The following is a 20756-nucleotide window of genomic DNA, read 5'->3' on the forward strand; positions in this document are numbered from 1 at the left end:
CTGTTTGCTTTGCATCAGTTTTAACTTCACCTGTCCTCTCATCTGTAGAGATGAGGATGTCCAGCAGAAGAGGCCAAAGGAAAATGGAGAAGATGATGAGGTTAACCCCCCCCCCCAAACTGGCTGATGTGGGATGAAAAAAAAAAAAAAAGCCAAATGTGAAAATAATCCACCAAAGCAAAGACATGTAGGGTCAGGGATTTCCAGATGGCTCACATTTCACTTGGCAAGTGTCTCTCATACAACCATGCAATTCCAGATGAGTATGTGAAAATAAATAAATATATTTGTGTATTAGGATGGGGAAAAAAATAACCACTTTGTCCGAGGTGGCCATTGGCCATACCACCAGGAACCCGATATCACAATACAATAAAGGCCATTAGGGATGTCCCTACTGAGCCATCTACATCCTTTAAAATTGCTCCGCATTGACAAACCATAAGTGACTCTTAATCTCACAAAACAAACTGAGGGTTGCTGGGGGGAGGGGGTTTGGGAGAAGGGGATGGGATTATGGACATTGGGGAGGGTATGTGCTTTGGTGAGTGCTGTGAAGTGTGTAAACCTGGTGATTCACAGACCTGTACCCCTGGGGATAAAAATATATGTTTATAAAAAATAAAAAATTAAAAAAAAATTGCTCCATATTCACCCAGTTGTTTTAAGGACAGAACCCCAGAAGAGGGCCCATGCTCCTTCTGGGGCAAGTTCAATGAGAAGGCCACATCCTGGGGCAGATATGAGGAACAGCTGATTTCCATCCCACAGTGCATTGCCCTACTTTCTCACCATAGATATTCCAGGTCCTTTGATATTATTTACTGAGTTAATTAAGATGTTGCCCTCTGAGTTTTGGAAAATGTACTGATATTTTTAGATAAAAGATGATTGCAGGCTGACCTTTCAAATAAACAGAAGTGAGTTTTCTAAGGCAAAATAAGAGTCCTGTGACATCTCCTCCACTTGCACCCAACCACCAGCATTTTCTGGTCTCCTACTTGCTAAGAGAAGAGGGTGATTATTAATAAAACAGATAGGTAGTAGTCAAGCTTCAAAAAGTCAACTTCCAGGGGATATTCAGGAGTTGAGTCAGTTAATTCACACACCACTGTTCTCTACCTTGCCCAGTGCAAACACAGGTAATCTACAACAGCTTCAAAACCTTCTGAACTCTTTGTTATTAAAGCAGCTCAATTTCTTAAAAAAAAAAAATAAAACAAAACAACAATAACAAAAAACCTTCTGAACTTCTTCTCCAGGGAGCCACTGAAAACTGAGGAGAGCTTACATTTATTGTAACCCAGATCAGAGATCAGCTCCAATGCACTCTTACCCTTTCTTAGACCTGCTCATTGTTGGTTAAAATGATGACCCTGGTATAAGATTTTTAACTGTCGAGGGACATTTGATAATGTTCACTCTATCTTAATGGACTGAACCAAGAAATAGTCTAATCCAAATAACAATTCTTTTTAAAAATACTGTTCCATTCAAAAATGAGGCCACATGCCAAGGTAGATGCAGCGCCAAATTGACAGGCAGGGGTCCTGGGTTCCACTCCAAGTCTGACCCTAGTTTGATCTGTGTGATTGCAAGCTGATCTGGCTCTCAGCTTTCCTGCAGAGGGAAGGCATTGGACTGAATTGCTAAGCTTTATCCAGTGTGCATTCTGCATTTTAAAACTTTTTCAGTGCGTGCTGTATATTATTAATGAGATACTTACACTGAATGGGATGCTAAGGGCAAGAAAAGCGAACTGTAACTTGTCTGTCTCCAGGAGCTTTCTGGGTGCCTGGGAAGACATTGAGTGTGGTGATGGTAGTTACTTTTGGATGCGCCTTCAGCCTATCAGAATATTACAACCACGTGGAATCAAAATCATCCGCTTTTTACTGTGCCACTGTAGTTGCATGAGGATGTCCAGTTTCTCCTGGATCTTTCACAAGATGATACTTTCCAGAAAGAAACTAGTCCTATAGCCAGTTTTGGTGGTGATTTCCCTATGTGCTTCAGTGTTAGTTGATTTGGGTTCCTTGATATTGCACAGAACTAAATAGTGTACAGGTTTCCCCTAGTAAGAGAAGCTTGTTCTACGGTACATTGAATATGGGAGAATGAACCAAGGAAGCATAGACTTGAAGAGCAAAGGTGTCAGAGGCACATCGTGGCTCCACCACATGTAGGGTGGTTGATTCTGGGGAAATCACTTCTCTGTATCTGTTTCCTTGTCTGTAAAATAGGGATATAGTAGCTACCTTGCAGAGTTATTTTGAGGATGAAATGGGATAAGAAAAAGTCTTTCAGTTCTTGGCATGTCATTAATGCTCAAATTAATAATTGCCATTATAACTGTAATTATCATTATCATTATTGTTCCATGTGGAATGAATGCGAGCAGGCAGCCTTGTGGAAGAGCAGAAACCTCAGTATAGCCCCCCTCCTAGGGATGGGAGGATCGCTCAGGAACTGGGAGACTGTTCTGGGTTCACATCCGCTCAGGAGGTGTGATTATCCTGAAATCCCCCTGGGCACCAGGCTTCCTCTGACGCTTTCTTGCTTGATCATATGTAGACTCAGCCCCTCTGTCTCTGTGTCAGCTGCTGCTACCACCACCAATTAATTTCTTTCTAGTCCCTCTCTAAATTGTGACTTCTGTTGACTCATAGTTTTTGAAGCCCTGTTGTTGTTCCCTTCTTGGGACCACAGCAGCCTGTTTACCCTGTGTGAGTTTGGGGTTCTGCCCCTGCTACCAACATCTCAACTCTGTCTGACTTGAATTTAAATCCTTTCAACAATCATTTTTATGACAGGTCACCTCCCATGCTGCTGAGTGACTAAGAACTGAGGTCACATGGTTTCAGAATGGCCTGAACTCTGAGAGGGGGCTGGTGAAGGTCACAGACAATCTCAGACTTGTCTTTCCAATCCTGTGAGCACAAAGATGAGAAGAGACCACCAAAGCTTACAGTGCTCTTGACACCCAAGTTGGGAAAAAGATAGGAAGCAGTATTATATATGTTAATATATATGTTAATAATGTTATAATTATTAATATATATATAATATTATAATTACATGTATATATTAGCTTTAGTAATGCTTTTCATTTTCCCTTCTAGAATATTACAACTTTAGGGACACCTGGGAGGCTCAGTCGCTAAGCAGCTGCCTTCGGCTCAGGTCACGGTCTCAGGGTCCTGGGATTGAGCCCCACATTGGGCTCCTTGCTCGGCTGGAAGCCTGCTTCTCCCTCTCCCACTCCCCCTGCTTGGAATTTAATTCTTTCAGGTTCTTTGGTGTCTGCTTGTGGCCTAATATAATTAACTGGTCAGTAATACAAGACTAAATATCTGGCCTTTCAACAAATATTTAGTAAAAATAAATGTGCCTCACTTTTTCTATAGTAGAAAAATTTTTTCTACTATCAGAGTTATTTAAGGGTCTTGTTGAAAAGTTCTAGAGAAGTATGGGAAAGAAGAAAAGAACCAAGAGATGACAGAGGACAGAAGCAAACACAATTCCAAGAGATATTAAGGAATGTCACTTGTAATGTCTATGATCTTGTGCCAGTAGCTTGCCTTCTCTGGGCCTCTGTTTCTTCATCTAAAAAGAAATTGGGGTGATGGTCCTACTTACATCCAAGATTAGAAAGGCTAAATGATACATTTGTAAGGTGCCTGCTATGGTATTTGCCTACTACCTAGCTGGTGACCAAAAAGCGATTGGTTCCCACTATTGCATCTTACCAAGAATGTCTCATACCTCTCAAGGAGGGAGGAGAAGGAAAACTGGTAAAGTTTAAGAAGACTGAATCCCATATAGACTTACTTGTTTGTCTCTTGACCCGGAAATGACCTGAGTTTACTCTCTCAGGTGACTCTCACCTAACTGTTTACACAAGGAACACCTCCTTGGTACACAGAAATGCATTTTCCCACCAGGCTCCAAATACACTGAGCTTGGGCTTTGCCAGGAATTTTGCAGAAAATCTGTAGAACAATTTGCATCACAGATGGTTCCCTTTTCATTCAAGTATTGGATCGTGAAGGCTTGCTGAGGTCCGATCACTGACTTTGGACGTTGAGTGGAACCATTTTAATGTGAATTCACTGAGAAATGTCTGCAGGAAAAACAGGTCCAAATTTAAAGCCTGTAGACAATTTAGGATTCATTGCTTATGTTTGAAAGCTTTCAGTTTGCCCTTCTCTCAAAGATGAACCTATTTTAAATAATTAAAATCAAACCATTTCCTAAGAATAGGAATAAAGTTTTAATGTAAAGTATAATTAATTTCCTAGTCTTCCAGGGAAGACTACATTGTTTGAGGGTTGCCTGTCTTGTTTGCTTTTCCTGTCTTTTTTTTTTTTTTACAATATTATTATACATATATTTGAGAATAGCAAAAGAAGAGTATCAAACCATCATTTTGAGCATCTTTAACAATGCCAAGGAAAGAATAGGTGTTTATTTGTTGGAGAGTGGGGCTTAATATCATTTCCCAAATTGTGGTCTGTGGAAAATCAATGTTCCAGTCTCCAATTCGGGAGAACTGAATAAAAGTTCTTGTTGTCCACTCAGTTTGGGAGCCACTAGAGTCTGTGTTCTGTACTTTGAGGGGTCAACTACACATTAGCATCTTGTTGGATCTACGAAGTCTGGTGACACTGGGTTTACCTCCTCACTTTCCAAATGTATTTTAAAATGGAATCTCTTTATTGGTGGAAGGTCCTTTTGTGTATGACAAGGTCCGGATTCTGGTTCTGTTAGGGTGAGTCCTCCAGAAAGCAGATTCCAAGATGGCATTGGTCTGCTCAAGATTTATTTGGAGAAAAACCCGGGAAAGATCAAGAGGTAAGAGCAGGAGGAAGCAAGGAGAGTCTTTAGACCATGATGCAGGAGTGACATCTATGACAGAGAGCAGAAAGGAAGGGGAACTGGGTTGGGAGAGTCTTCTAAGAAAGCCTCCTCCAAGTGGATAAGGATTCTGGTGGCCCAAGTCATCCACTGAAGGAGTTCTAAGTCTTGCAGGAAGGACCTGAAATAGTTTTCTGGCTGTGAGTAGTCTTTAGCTAGGGAGAAGTTCATGGGCAGTGTGGCCTCAGTGAGGCACAGGGTTGGGTTGGGAGGTGTGACAGCTGGGGCTGTCACTTAACGATGCTTTCTGTAGCTGGAGATCTGAGTGGCACATTTCATGAGAGCCACAACTTCTAGCTGTGCCCCTTGTTAGCCAAGCAATGTTGAAATAGTCAGTCAAAGCTTCTGGCACCCAAGAAGTTAATCTGCTAAACAAGAGGAGGGCAGATCTGACCCTTCTGCTTCATATAGCTACTGTGGTGCATAGCCACATAGGAAAGCTGTTTGTATTCTATGAGCATTCCAGAAATAGAGAAGGTTTTTGTTAGAGGGTAACTGTAGGCTTTTCAAGTGTATTAGCTGCTAGACTGCTGTTGTCTTGCTATCACCGCTCTGAATTTCCCACAAGCCTACTACCGTGCTGGGCATCTAATACGTACTGAGTAAATGTTTGTTGAATCATGATAACGAGTGTTGTGGGTTCTCCAAGGAAACAGTCCATGACACTGGCTGTACGTGGGATAATGATTGCAGACACTGCGCTGTATTTCCTCTGGCAGGAGACCACATAGCAGAAGGCAGAGCATGTGGGAGGGTGGGGGATGATTCCTGTTGATTTGATCTGTGCTTGTATCTGGATCCAGTGTAGTAGCTTTGTGGTAAGGGGATTCTTTTTCCCAGAGTGGGGACGGCTGGAGAAGTGTTGCTCAATCCCCGTGCTTGGCAACGTAGTCTCTCTTTTGCATTTCTAAAATAATTCTGAGGTTAATTGAATTGTAAAGACAATTCCTAAACTTCATTCTAGATAATTGTATAGCATCATTCCCCTGAAGTTCATTTTCCAGAGTTGTTTACCAGTTACGCTTGTCAATGCTTTGAGTTTTTGCCAGCTCAGCCTTTGGGGAAATACTGGGCAGGGCTAAAAGTGTTCGGAGGCAAGCACAGGAAAGAGGGTAAGTGTGGTAGCAAAGGTGATTTCTTGCTGGGTAATTTCTTAGCGTCTACCGTAGCTCATCTATTTGACTTTTCTCTTCCGAGGGGTGGTGGTTTTGTTTATTCCTTCTTTGTACATTTCTTTTCACCAGCTCAGTATTTTATTCAATAAATGTTTGAGGAATGAACCAATGAATGAATTACAGGTGTGGTCTGTGTGCTGGGTGCTGGTGAGACACTGATGAGTTAGCTAGACTGAGTTCCTACCCTAATGGAACTTTTTGTTTAATGGTGGTGAACGCTAATGCAAAAGAATCACATTAAAGTAAAATTACAAGCTAGTATCAGTAATGAAAAGAAAAAGCACTGAGGATCCGGGATCTGCTGAACCTGGGAAAAAGCCTCTGACAAAGTGATGGCGTGACCCTGGAGGAGTGGATATCGTGAACTCAGCAGAGGTGTGTGAAGCCATGTGGATTCAGGCATGGAAAGGAGCAGGTGCAGAGACCTGAAGGGAGGGGCATGATCCCATCAAGTCACTAAAGGAAGGTGGTGTGGCCGGGGAGGTGGGTAGACACACATAGCAGGAGATGTAGCAGAGAAACAAGGCTGTGCATGGGGTCTTCATTGGATTCTTCCCTGCAATGAGCAGGTAACCAACATTTGCTGTAGTGTCTACTGTACAGCCAGATGCCGTCTGCGGTCGGAATGGGTACTGGTATCTGAGTCTGACGCAGCAGCCTCGTGGGGAGGGTATCACTCTGCAAACAAGGAGGAAGAAGTTTAAATTTCAGGAGGAGGGATGAGAACTTGAGCAGGAGAATGCTTTGGGCTCAGGGCTGCTCAGCTCAGATAAGAGTTGCTGCAGGATCTCTGTGAAGAGATCAGATGAGGGGAGGAGGTTTGGTTCCTTTGAAAGGATTAGGGCTCTGGAGACTGGGTTCCAGCTCTGACGGGGCCACCTTAGGCGATGTCAGCTGTGTGGTCATGAGTTTCCCCACCTGTGACAGGTGAGTCTGGGACTCACTGACAACTGATGACCTTGGCTTCTGAGGGGGATCAAATCTCCCATGATCCAGAATGGAAGGAGTGATGCACGGGAGACCTGCTCTCAATCTGTGAATCCTGAGCCGAGGCTCATTTCTCTGGGGACAACGTGCATTCAGCTGTAGATTTTGAATGAGGTTGCTTCGGGAAACTCCTATTTAACTTGCGCAGTCCTTACCTGCAAAACCTGCCTCCCAGGCCCCTGCCCCGCACTGGGGACTGCCTGCCTTCCTCGCTTGGTATCTGAACTGTGGGAGCTCTTATGCCACCGGTGGGCCCACAGGCACTAACTTGCCTGCCTTCCCCATGAGGTACTCAGTGAAGTGAATGAAGCCAACATTCCTTCCTTTCCTGTGACGCAGATACATGCTAGAGGAAGTGACCAAGAGCAGGTGCTGTTTTCCTGGGGCTACCATAACAAATGGCCATAAATGTGAAGGCTGAAAGCTACAGAAATCTATCCTCTCACAGTTACTGAAGTCAGAGGTCTAAAATCAAGACGCTCACAGGACTGTGCTCCCTCTGAATGCTCTGGGTGGGGTGGGGGGGGCGTCCTTCCTAGCTTCTCTGGCTTCTGGGGGCTCCTGGTGCTCCTTGGCCCATGTCCACAATGGTCCAATCTCTGCCTCTGTTTCCACCTAGTCTTGTCCATGTCTTCCCCCTTTCTGCTCCTTGTGAGGACACTTACTGGATTTAGGGACCACTTAGATAATCCAAAATGATCTCTTGAGGTCTTTAACTTAATGTACATCTGCAAAGATTCTTTTTTTGCAAATAAGGGCATATTCACATTCTCTGCAACATGGGAATATCTTTTGGGGAGGCAACATTCAAACCACTATAGACAGAGTTTCTGAGGCATTTGGCACCAAAATTTCTTCTTTTTTTGTTTTATTTATTTTCCTCCCTTATAAACTTGACCTCTTCGAAATAACATCAGGACTCAAGTCCTAGTGAAATGCCACAGAGATAGCAGCCAGAGGGCCTGAGAGCAGAGGCTCTGAGATCCAGTGGCTTCAGTTCAAATCCCAACATCTACCAACCACTCCATGGCTCAGTTTTGCCATCCACACATTGGGCACAATAACCTCTGAGGGCTGTTGTGGGTCTTAAATAGGTTAATATTTGTAAAGTCATCTAGAATTAGCCTTAAGTAAATAAGTGAGCAGGGGACAGTGTGAAGGATTAAAAGGCCAGGCTGGATGGCTGGATAGTGGCTGGAAAACACCCAGGGCTTTGGCACAGTCTGGAGCTAGGGTTCTTCTGAATCCTGATCCACCCGGGGCGACCTGACTTGGAATGGAAAATGTCAATGGCCGCTCCTCTCAGGACCTGCTCTGAGCGGCTGTGTTTGCTGATCAGAGTCTTGGGATCTGGCAGCCAAGCCCTGAGGAGGACGTGAAGTTCAAACAGAGATAGGGAGCGACAGGTGGACACACATGGAAAGGCATTTCCTGGGAGGCACCTGCCCCTTGCGATGGAGCAGACTTCTGCCTCCTGATATCCACTCCCCTGGGCTGCTGCATTCTAGGAAGAAGCTCCCCTCTTTCCCAGACTAGTGTTGGACGCTGTGCCTTGTTCTTCTCTGACCTGTCTTGGGTCCAAGAAGTTAGTGAATGCGAGTGCGTCTGGGCACTGGTGGGAACCCCTGCTAGTCAAGGTGAGACTCTGGTTCTAATTGCTGAGCTTCTTTGCACCGCCTGCTTGAGTTGGGCTGCTGGAAGCCCACAGCGCTGCTGCTGCTGCTGCTGCTGGGTTTCCTCTGCTTGTTCTTAGAGTGAGCCGCCTGGGAAGGGAGGGTGGCAAACAGAGCGCAGAGCCCAGGCTTCGGTGAGGGACTGCTATGTGGTTGTAGGCAAGTTACCAAACCTCTCTGAGCTGTGATGTTCAGCATCTGGGAAATAAAGATTCACAATATTTGGCTCCTCTTAGGTTCTTGAAAAACTGTGGCTCTGACTGCTGTTTGGGAGGTAGCCTACAGTGGAGGTCTGCCAGGCCTGAGTTTGGGTGCAGCTTATGGCTGTGGGATCTAAGGCAGGTTACTCAACCTTTTAGATTTCCATTTCTACATCCTGAAGGGAGATTGAACCTTTCTGTCAGATGGTTGTTGGAATGACTAAATTTAAAAAGATGTATGCAGAACCTTAACCTGATTCCTGGCTTATCCTACGTGCCTAAGGGACAGTGGCTATTATGACTGTTCCAGAACACTTAGAATGATGGTAATCAAGGGGATGAATATATTGAATACATTATACATTGTACAATGGATAACCAAATTTTGGCTCAATCCCGGTGTAGTCTGGAAAGAAAAGTATTCAGTCTTGGAATGGCCTTAACTCCTTTCTGTTCAATGTGATACATTTTTGAAGACAGTCAAAGAACTTCTAGTGAAATCCTGTGGTGCTTTCTATGTGTATGCTCTATGTGTCCCTCTGTCCACCCGTGTGTCCGAAAGTCATTGAGCCCTGCTCTGTACCAGGCGTTGTGCCAGACACTGAAGGCACAGACATAAACTAGGGATGGTTACTGGCTTCAAAAGCTCAGCATGTAATAAAAGGGAATGATCTTTTTTAAGTAACTATTATGATCTGTGGGATAAAGGCTAAAATAGTGCTGTGAAGTGTGTAAACCTGGTGATTCACAGACCTGTACCCCTGGGGATAAAAATATATGTTTATAAAAAATTAAAAAAATTATATTAAAAAAAAAAAGATAAGAACAAAGTGATAGGAATCCAGAGGACTGAGTGGCTTGTTCCTCCTTGCAAAACTGGAGAACCCAGAGATAATATTATTTATTATAATAAATAACAATCTCCAAATAAAGTTGGGGAAGTTTGGCATCTTTTCAGTATTGCATTTTCCAGTCCGTGAGCATGGAAAATCCTTTACTTTATCTTTTTTTATTTATTTTTTTTGTAACTTCTAGTGTACAGGTCAATTTTTAAATTTTTACTTAATTTAAAAAATTTTTAATTTAATTTTATTGCTATTTTAAAAATTAATTAATTATTTATTTATTTACTTTTAGGGGACTAGGGAGAGGAGAAGAGGGAGAGGGAGTGAGTATCTTAATCAGGTTCCACACAAACCTTGGAGCTCAATATTACAGTTACACCTCACAAGGTAGACTTATAAAAATATATATATATGTTGGACATGCTGTTGTACTAAATCCCTATTATGTGTATGGCTGCAGATTACAATGACCTAGCCACATTGGTGAGTATCATAAAGTGACCAATGGTATATTATGAGCAATGGGCTTTAGAATTCTGATGGCTACTAGTCATTTTCTATTTATAATTCTACTGAATCTAACAAACTCTAAACAGCAATGTTGATGTCCAGACAAATAAAGATGGTTATTATTAGGATAGGAACCACTGGTGGCATGAAGAACAGAGAATAACCCCTTTCTGAAGGTCATCCAAATATAACAGAACCACCACAGTTCTAATAACATGTCCATCTACTGTAGGTAGAAATGGAAACTCACAAAACCATAGCTATGATAAGTATTGGCTTCAACCCAGTAATGCTCCACTTTTAAGAGTGCTAAATTAATTTGTTTTGATATGATTCAGTGTTTTGTATTTTATATTCATATGTCTCTGTTCATATGTTTTATGTTTGTGTGTGTGTGTGTGTGTGTGTGATTTTTATGGCTATATATGTTCATTTTTCAAAGGATAGCTAAGCTATATTTCCTTATTAATTGATCAATAGTAGGATTGGTCATTGATCTGTTATTTTTTTTTAACATACACTATTAGTTTCTGGTATACAATATAGTGATTCAACAATTCCACAGAACTTAGAACGATTCCTAAGTTTTAAATTTTTTTGTCCTATTACCATATTTTTTATTTACAGTTTTTAGTTTCCAATTCTTTGTTTTTGGTTCAGAGAGGTGTTCTTGATTTTTGTATATTGGCCTTGTTTCTAGATACCTTGCTACACTCACTTGGTGATTCAAATAGTCAAACTTTATTGAGCTGGTAAGGGCTTCTAGTGCAGTGTTAAATAGAGTGGGTGTTCATGAACATCCTTGTCTCATTTTTTTTTTTTAATCTTAGGGAGAAATCTTTCAATATTTACTGTTGATAGGACATGAACTCTAGGGGGTTTTGTAAATATTCTTTATCATATTAAGAAAGCTCTCTGCTCTTCTACTTTGCAAAAGTGACTACAGAATGGAGACTAGTTTGCAGGAAGGAGAGAGAAGGAGAGAGAACGGAGAGGCAGGAAGACCAATTAGATGTTTCTCCACAACAGGAGCACTGTTGATGGATGCAGAGAAGGGATATGCTGGGCTCTCTGTTTCCTCAGTGGTTCTTACTTAATCACAGCTCCCCTCATAAAAGTTTCAAAAGAGAAAAGAGCACCAAAGTTTCCAGGACTCTCTTTCTCCAGGTGTCCCACCTAGTGTTCTTTAAGATATTATCCAGTGTTTTGTGATAAGGGTGTGGTCAAGTCAATTTAGAAAAATCTGAATGCTGTGTCATCCGCTTGGAGAGTCACAATCTACATCAGCACTGTTAAAGGCTCTGAGACCCTACAGCAAAAATAGCTACTTAATTTAATATAGCACCCATCCTTCTATCTTCAATGTCCATGACACCAAAAAAGGAGACTTGGAAGGAATTTCCTAGGTCCCTTCTTTACCCATCATGGAACTAATGACTCTCACTTGTGACAGTATCTTTATATGTTAGCGGATCAGCATCTCTGAGGTGATAGCTCCACCCTTCTCCTTCTTTGTTATGTTCAAAACCCATTGAGACATAGACCTACTCATCAACTAGGATCAAAATATCATGTCTATTGCTGGTAAACTAGATTGGAGGAAGCGGTAAACCGGATTGGAGTCCGGATTGGTTTTCAAATCTTTTCCTGAGAATCAGATGAAGTCAGTGCGCAGCTGCAGGGAGGAGAAGCCCTGCCTCAGTCAGTGACTTCTCCCACTCGACATGAGGTGGAATAAAATATCCTGTGACAAGGTAGACCCAAAGAAGAGAAGACCACATGGGAACAGGAGCCTTGGGCCTTAACCCAACCCAAGGGAGGAAAAGCCAAACAATGGATGCCATACTATTATCATTCTGCCAAAAGATAATCAAGGAATATATGGGAAGGTTCTGGAAGGAAGGACAAGGAAGGTTCTGGAAGTAAAGAAAAGGAGAAAGCCTGGAAAAAGTAGGAGTCTGAAGACTTCTTTATGCTGAGACACAGGGAGGGAGAGTTGCTTGTTCCAAATGTTGGGAAGCTGCCTGTAGTCTATTTTTTGGAAGAGAGGTTAATTTTTTGTCTTTAGGAAAACAGACATCAGGTCTCCAATTAGTCTGGATATGAAGAGGATAGAATAAGAAAAATGAACATTTTCATAGGGGCCCGGGTAAGAGAAGGTTTGGGGCTGGGAAAAATTTCACAGCCCTAACTCTACTGCCTGCCAGTATTTATTTCTCTTTCTTGCACTCTAGCCAAGCAGTCATGGGCTGATCTTAGCTATAGGGGAGGAGCAGGAGAGGTTGGAGGCCAGTGGCCACAGGTTGAAAAATATGTCAGTTTGTGAGCCCTGTCGGCATGCTGCCAGTTGGGCGAGATGCACCTGAGGGGAAAGCTCTCCTTTTCCTGGGGAATCCTATAGAACCAGCCTTCTACCGCCTTGTCCTTGAGCATTGGCAAGCCCTTTGAAGGTCTGTCAGGGCTGAGCCAGGCCAGCTCTATACCATGTGGCTCTGAATTATCCCTGAGTCAGTCTTGGGTCAGAGAAACCACAGGAGGAAGGATTCATTAGCATCCTCGGAGATGCATTTCCTAGACTCAGCTGAGTCTTGAAGGGGCAATGTTGAGGTTCTCAGTGACTGTCTGTGAAGCTGGTAACATAACTCCTTATGATGGCCACTGAGGCTGGAATGGACAAAGTGAGGGTCTAACAGAGAAATGTTTATTTTACTGTCGCAGTGAGGTGGGAGATGGCAAATCAGAGTATGCCGGAGCGAGCTGGTTCCCGTGAGGTTGGGAGTCATTCATTGCTCACTCTATTTGGGCCATTGTCTGGGACACTTTGGACCAAACAGAGGACTGATCCCGCTCTTTCAAACTGGAGGAGTTGGTTCCTCCAAGGTTGGGTTGATTCTGTGCATAGTAGTGAAGGAGACAATTCTGTGGGCTAATCACCAGGATCAGGGTTGGGTGGAAGAGGAGCTGAGGTAGGATGATCAAGGCCAGCTTACCAAATATATTCAGCAAGTGCTCTGAATTTCCCAAGTTTCACGGTGGCTGAAAATTTGTCTTTGAATTTCCCTTAAAAACCATACACCTTCTCTTTGGGAGGAAAGCTCTCTGGCACTAATTACTTACACACAAGGATTTCCAGCACTGCTGCTGCACATTAGAATGACCTTGGGAATCTGAAAGGCACTGAGCATTGTCCTCACTGCTGACCAGTGACATCAGACCCTCTGGGATGGGGTCTGGCTGCAGTGTGGGAAACCATTTTCGAAAGCGCCCCATAGGAGTCCAATGTACAACCAAAGTTGGGCACCGTTGCCTAAAGAAATAGGAAATAGAGCAGGTAAGTTATTACAGGAAGATAATGGGGAGAGAGGAAGAAACATTGCCGTCTTGACAAGGCAGGGGGTCCCATGGATTTATGTAACAATCTTCAGTCAAAATCCACATTATGGCTACTTCTATATTTGGTGGTTTTCCTTTAACGAATATATCCCAGTTTTAAAAATAAGATGAGTACACGGAACAGATATTCCTCGGTAGGCAGCTGGGAATTTATCCAAGGCTCTCTGGATAACCTCAGAACAGTGGTAAAGCTTGGTTTCGCTTTATTTTTAAGGTACTCCTGATTACATAGAAATCCATTTTTTTAATAGGGAGTTTTAACGTTTATAAGAGTTTACCATATAAATAAATCCACAAATCAAAGTGGTTTTTTTTTTTTTTTTTCATGCTGGATGTTATGACTGGTTTTGGAGGGTCAGGGGCACAGATGACCTGTATCCTGTGTCCTCTTAGGTGGGAGAAGAGCAGCAAGGGCTGGTCCTGGTCACACCCGCGGACTCAATTAGCTTAGTGTTTGGCTGCTTGGCCTGAGCTGCTTCCACTCCACATTGCAGGTAGAAAAGGTGATTCCAGAGGGGGAATTTTGTGAGGCAAGTGGAAAACCACATGGAGACCCTAATTGTGAGCCATTTCCTAACCCTGGTTCCAGGGAGCCCTGGACATGAGAGGACATTAATTATTTGTAGAGTTCCTAACAGTGCAGCATGAGCACACAGTGTGGCCATATAGGCATCACACCCCATGACAAAAGCAGAGTTAACTTTATGGCCACTTCCTGCAGAAGTGGAGCCTGAGCTCCGAGAAGTCCCGTGGCTAGCCCCACTGGCATAGTTAGAAATGGTAGGGATGAAACTCTGGCCGTTGAGCTCCTCCTCCTGTGTGTTGGGCTGGCTGCCTTCCTGGCAGTGCCAGCCCTGTGGGGCCACCTGGAGTGATGTCACCTGGAACATAGGTACTGAAGGGAGCCTAACAAGCGCACTGTGTAATGTTCTCATTGTTTGGATACAGATATCAGAGTCATGGTAGCTTTGACCCTGAGGAGACCAGGTTGGTATTGGGGTTTCTGTGTGTCTTGACTTACCTTGGGGTGGCCCTGGGAGGAAATTCAGTAGATCTGAAGCCAGAGAGCCCCATCCTTCTTTTGTGAAGTGGGGGGTTCCCATGCTGGACTCCTGGGCACACCGACAAGGAGAAGGGGGGCTGATGGCTCCTACCTTGGAGAACTTCCTTCCTGATTTACTGGCTGATCCCAATATACAGGCTGGAAACCCCTGACAACGTTTCATCTGTAAAAATGGGAAACAGTAGCATCTGCCTCGTGGTATGTTGTGAGAATCCTTGGAGATAATATGTGTCGAATGGTGCTCCTGGCACAAAGTAAGCATTAATCTGTGCTTCAAAGTATTAGACTCACTCAGGAGAATATTGTAACACATTTCCTTGTCTCCAGTGTTGTAATACAGTATTTCGTAGCATGTTTTACACTGTATAAGCTTTGTTCACCACTGTATGAATTGGGTCAGAAAAGCCCACGTGGGAATGAGACATGCTCATCTGGGCTAAGGGTCTGGTTCTAAATTTGAGAGCTAATAGGAGATGCAAGCAGGCCTGTGAGCTGTCTTCTGTCTCCAGGTCGCTCTCTGCTGCCCAGTCTGCCAGAGGCATGATTATTCTGGGCCAGCGAGCAGTGCCTTCTCTCTACTGCAGACAACAAGTGACTGAGGAGGAAAAATCAATTTTCTTCCAGAAGCCTTTCATGCTGGGAGTCATGCTGGTAGTGCCCTTGATGACTGACTCAGGATTTCAGGCAAACAACCTTGTGTGTTTGTGGAACAAATATCAACCCATCCAGGAGAGCCGAACTGGTTGTAAATCCAATGGGCATTTACTGCAAGGCTCTCTGGCTTCCTTGGTAGCTGGGTCTGAGCTGTGCCTAGAGCAGGGCTTCTTGGCACTGGTTCTTCTCCAAAGCAATTATAGATCTCTGGAAGTGGTTCCAGACATTGGTCTCTTTTAAACTTCATGAGGTGCCTCTGATGGTTAGCAGGGCCAAGAGTGCCTGGTTTCAGTGGGGTAGGGAGACCCATCTTTCCCTCTGCCTGTGCCCTCGCCAGTCACCTCAGGCATGACTTAATGCTTCAGTCACTGGCTGCCTGATGGGGGATTCAGAATGCTCAGGCCATCTGTGATGAGGATGTCAGCTTCCTGTAGGAGCTTCGAGTCTCCCTGTGGTAGATACTGTCATTTATTAGTAGTGACTTCCTGTTCGCTGATGGAAGTAACCTTGCCTTTTCAACTAGTCTGCAGAACTCATTGGCCAAGTCCCAGGGGACATCAGATTCTGCCTCCACGAAATGATGATAGCACTGAGCCCTTGGATACTGCACTGGCAAGTCAGGGTTTGGAAGATATGGCTTTGGCCCTCTGCTTGGTAACTCTCTATTGAAAACAGGAAAGTTATTGGAAGTTGCCTTTAAGAAATTTCAGAAGAGGGAAATCATCCTTTTGTATGTTCTCCTGAGATTCTTGGGAGACTGAGAGTGATTTGCATCATAGAAGATGGTAAATCAAAGAGGGAAAATGTTACCTCCAAAATGGGCACATTCCAGCACTTTCTACATACCAGGGACTGCCCTCAGTGCGTTACTTACTTCACGTCTTTTATTCTCATGATTCTATAAAGTTATTGTACGTTATTATTTATTTCCATAAATTTGTACCCATGGGGAAGCTGAGGCTCAGAGAAATACTGCGACTTGCCCAGTCCGTCCATGTCTGGGGGCTTCCAGAGCCCATTCTTTCCATGCTACTTTATCTCAGCATCTTAAAGGACCCCCAAGATCCCATAGGCCAGTCCCCCTCTTCTGATGTTTGTCCTCTACAATATCCTTTTCCAGCCATTGGTGACCTTTGCTTGTATACCTCCAGGAACAGGGAACTCACTCCCACTCAATGCCGTCCATTTCACTGTTCAGACAACACTAAGGTGGAGGGCTCCTTAATTCCTCAGTTGAATTAAGGCAGGACATAAAAGTAATAAGGAAAAAAAATAAGTAAGTAAGTGAATAAATAAATAAATGGAGTGAACTTCTGTCACCTAGTAGCTTCCACTCATTGGTCTTAATCCTACCCATTACAATAATAACAGCATAACTAATATTTATTGAGCAACTGGTATGTTCCAGGCACTGTGCTAAATGCTTTACATTTCTTATCTAACCTTATGCATGAAGAACCTGAAGTGCAGAGAGGTTCAGGCTGCACTTGCTGGGACCAGAACCCGGACAGCCTGATGTGGGGTCCCTCGTCTAAGCCCCTCCTGAGTCCTATGTCCATAAGCGCCTCCCACATCCTGTGTCCGTAAGCGCCTCCCGCGTCCTGTGTCCATAAGCGCCTCCCACGTCCTGTGTCCATAAGCGCCTCCCACGTCCTATGTCCCTAAGCGCCTCCCGCGTCCTGTGTCCGTAAGCGCACTGGACAACTTTGATGGCCCTTCACTTCCCTCACATCGCTCTGGGACTGCAGGGTATTCCTGGAAGGGTTTGCTGCTCTCTCCTCCCTCCTCCTCTGTTCGGTCCTTGTTCTTCCTTTCCCATCCTCCAAGGGCCCGCCAGCCTGTCTGACTCAAGGCCAGGACTTTCTTCTGAACTGGGTCCATCCACCGTTCCAGCCAGCATTCAGTCTCTCAACTCCAGAAGAGGATTCTCTCAGGAGGACTGTGCAGAATGCTTCTGCTGTCTGTTAAGACAGAGGAGCAAGCCATTTCCTGGGATAGAAGGAGGCCCCAAGTAGCTTCCACCCACAGCTAATAATGCCAACAATAATAGTAGCTGATTTTCTGGGAACACATCATGTGTGTGCTGAGCTCTGTACTGGTGGTGGGACCCCAGTGAGTCCGTGGTCTCTTGACCTTGAAATGTTCTGGGACCTTGGCTCTGGAGATTGTGTTCACTCTGCTCAGGGTAACCTGCTCAGCCATCCAATGGTTAAAGCCTGGGTTCCTGTGGTCCTGATGCTCAGAGCTGTGTGACCTCAGAAACAGCAACTACCCTCTCTGGGCCTTGTCTTCTCATCTATAAGATGGGTAAGAGAGGGTTGCTGTGATGATTAAGTGATGTCATTCACTTGAGTACCTGGTACAGGTAAGTGAGGAGAAACAGCAAAATACCAGCTGGGTCTCTTCATAGTCCCATTTAAGTTCTGAGTGGACCCATGATTTCTGGTGGGGCTTCATGGTTTCTGCAAATGTAGACTTGTCTGAAGATCTTATTGGGTCACCCTGACACGGGTGTTTTGGTCCCCATCCCCAGGGTGGAAGAGGAGGCTGGTCAGCTTCCAGGATAACTCAGGGGGTGTGTGTGTGTGTGTGTGTCCTCAGATGTCTGAATGACTCGACGTTACTATTACAGTGTTATTTAGTTTTTCTTCTTCTTTTCAGAAAGGGGATGTTTGGGCTCAAGTTGAAGAAGAAGAAGAAGAAAGCAGAGACGGGGCTCATCCTAGCCAATAAGGCTGCCCAAGGTAAGGCTTTTGGGGGTGGGGGAAATGCACTGCCCTGCAGCCTACAGGTCTCATGGAGCTGAGTCCTCCAGGCTGAGAATGGAACTCTCCCTCCATGGGAGCAAGGCGGGACGTGTGCTGCCTGCTGGGTCTTCAGGCCCTGCTGCTCTCGCAGGAGTGGCATCCATCCCAGGACTGCTGGTCACCTGGTCACTGGGCCAACTAGGGTGGGGTGGACCCCTGCTGGGCCGTGGAAGAGGACCCTAGGGAGAGGCTGCAGCAAGGTTCAAGCTCCTGTTTCTGTCCTGATTTGCTCCCTGGCCCAGGAATCTCAACACATCTGTGATTCTCAGTTTCTCCCTCTGTGAAGTGGGCACCATGGGGGCTGCCGGGCTGGCCTCTCATGCCTTGAAGAGGATCCAGTGAGAATTTAAAAATAAGAGTGAGGACAGCAACTGCTACAGGAGAGGCTTATTTATTGTCTCGTTCGACCCTGCCATCATCCTACCAACGGGTGTTGCTATTTATAAACAACAGGTTTACAAAGAAGGTAGTAGAGATGCAGAGAGAGAAAGTCAAATGTGGGAGCTGCTGAGTTTGCAGGGCACAGTGGAAAACGAAAATGCAAAGCCATTGTTAAGAAATTATGAAGTTTCTGGAGGGCAACGGCAGAGGATTGGGTGAAGTGTGATGAGGTCCTTCAGATCACAGGACCCTGTGTGGCTGCACAAACCTCAGAATCTGCCCTGAGACTGGGAACACAGAGCCACGAAGCAGTGAGTGGGATTGGGAGGTCCGTCCGGGCTGTCTGAGATTGCGTCCTCCGAATGGACCATTTGCTTCTTCAAAAGAGCAAACGAATCCCCAAGGTACAGTGTGAAGTGTGCCAGTGGGGCCAGACCCGGCATCAGGAAGACTCACAGGTTTGTTGAGTCAAAAAGGATTAAGCACTTTAGTTGGGCAGTTCTGTGGTGGTCTCCTAGAGGCTTCTGCCCAGTGCCCCTTGACAACAGCCAATGCAAGGCCAGTTTTCTGGACCATTTCCAAACCAAAATGGTGCAGTGGGTCTGCTTTATCTTCACCCCTCTTGCCTTCTGGGGGGGGGGGGGCTCCTTCACCCTTCACTGCTGCCCCCTGTGGGTGTCCTGTCGCTTCGTGTGCCTCTCCCCCAGCTCACTTCCTGCCCTCACATATAACCTACAGTGGAAATCTATGGAAACTCGTTCAAACCAAAGTGTTGGTAATAACAATGAAGTCATCCTTGGATGGGGTGAGAGGCATTTTAAGTGGGGACAGGGCTTCAAGCTGCTGACCAGGCAATAGGTGGAAAAGGCTTTTAGGTCTTTTCTGGTATCCTTGAAATTAGGACCCTGCAGTAGGTCCCAGGGCACAAAGTTGAATAAGCCAGTCCCTTACGTTCAGGAACTTATGAAAAATAATATTTAGGACACATTTAATAAGTCCCTGCTGCTTTTTAGTTGACATGCATTGTTCATGAGTCTAAAATGTAGGTTCCTTTGCATCTGTTCTACAAGAGGTGCAGAGAGGTTAAGTACTTGCCCAAAGCTGCACAGCTAAGAATTGGAGAAACTGGCTCCCCAGCAGAAGTCATTCTTATACAAGAGCCTGGGTTTTCCTACTCCATGGGTCAACCTCCAGGTAGCGGCCGCTACTGACTACACTGGGGAGGAAAGAACAAGCTGGTGGAGATTTAGGGCAGCCAACCTGAGCCATTTCAGAGAAGCTGGCTCCCCTGGCTCATTCTAATTAGAGTCCTTAGCCCACAAAGCAAACAGGGCAGAGAGGTACCAGGCCCCTCCTAGAAAGCAAATAGCATTCATGCTGCTGGCCAGGGGCTTGCTCCGTGGGAGACTGATAAAACAAAGTCCATAGAACTGAGGTTACTCTGGTGTCTCATTTTTTTTTGGCCTGGTCTGGGAAGTTAGGGCTTTTCTGGATGAAGTGTTTGAAGATTCTCCAAGTCAGTGCCTCTCATATCCTTGTATTTGAGGCCTGGAGTGGCTCTGTCTTAATTTCATAAAATTCCAATGATCCTAACCTATCCATTAATTAGTTACCCAATGAAATTACCAAGTCCCTCTCATGATCAGGCATTCTTTCATTTCCTCAACAAATGCTAATGGATGGTCTGCTGAGTCCTGGGTCCTGTGCTACATTCTGGTATAGAACGGTGCACTTGAGTAGGGGAGAGGGAGGATAGCCCTGTGTAGGACTCTTCTGTTTGCCTTTCTAAATCAATTCTCTACCCTTTTCCAGCTGTTCTGGGTCCCAAGAGGCTGACCTGTATTGATGCAGAAGCCAGGTCCCTTTCCAGTGGGATGCCCCAGCAGGAAGTCTGAGGAAGGGGGGAGTGTGAGCTTGGATCCAGTGGCTGGATATGTCCCTAAACGGAACAGTTGTAGGGAAGCTGACTCGGTCTGACTTCCTCTCCTTCCAGCTTCTGGTAACTGCTCTCTTGCTTTATTTTTGGGGTCTCCAAGCACAAACAGCTTGGCTGCCTTGAGCCCCAGATAGCTGCACAACTTTTTGTGATTTTCCTGTATCCACACCTTTGTAAAAAAGTCTTCAAATCATCCTGTTCTGAGGGAGGGGGAT

At 44.9% G+C, this 20756-nt stretch overlaps 1 protein-coding gene across 1 annotated transcript in view; it reads left to right on the forward strand.

Annotated features, from left to right (window-relative positions):
• The first annotated feature begins 18085 nt into the window (after nt 1-18085).
• FER1L6 (fer-1 like family member 6) overlaps nt 18086-20756 on the forward strand; it is a 111192-nt gene continuing 108521 nt past the window's right edge. The window contains exon 1 of the mRNA XM_059395525.1: nt 18086-18161. Within this exon, the coding sequence (XP_059251508.1) occupies nt 18086-18161 (76 nt within the window). The remainder of the gene's footprint in view (nt 18162-20756) is intronic.

The sequence above is a fragment of the Mustela nigripes genome, chromosome 3, assembly GCF_022355385.1.
Source record: "Mustela nigripes isolate SB6536 chromosome 3, MUSNIG.SB6536, whole genome shotgun sequence".
Classification (NCBI taxonomy): domain Eukaryota; kingdom Metazoa; phylum Chordata; class Mammalia; order Carnivora; family Mustelidae; genus Mustela; species Mustela nigripes.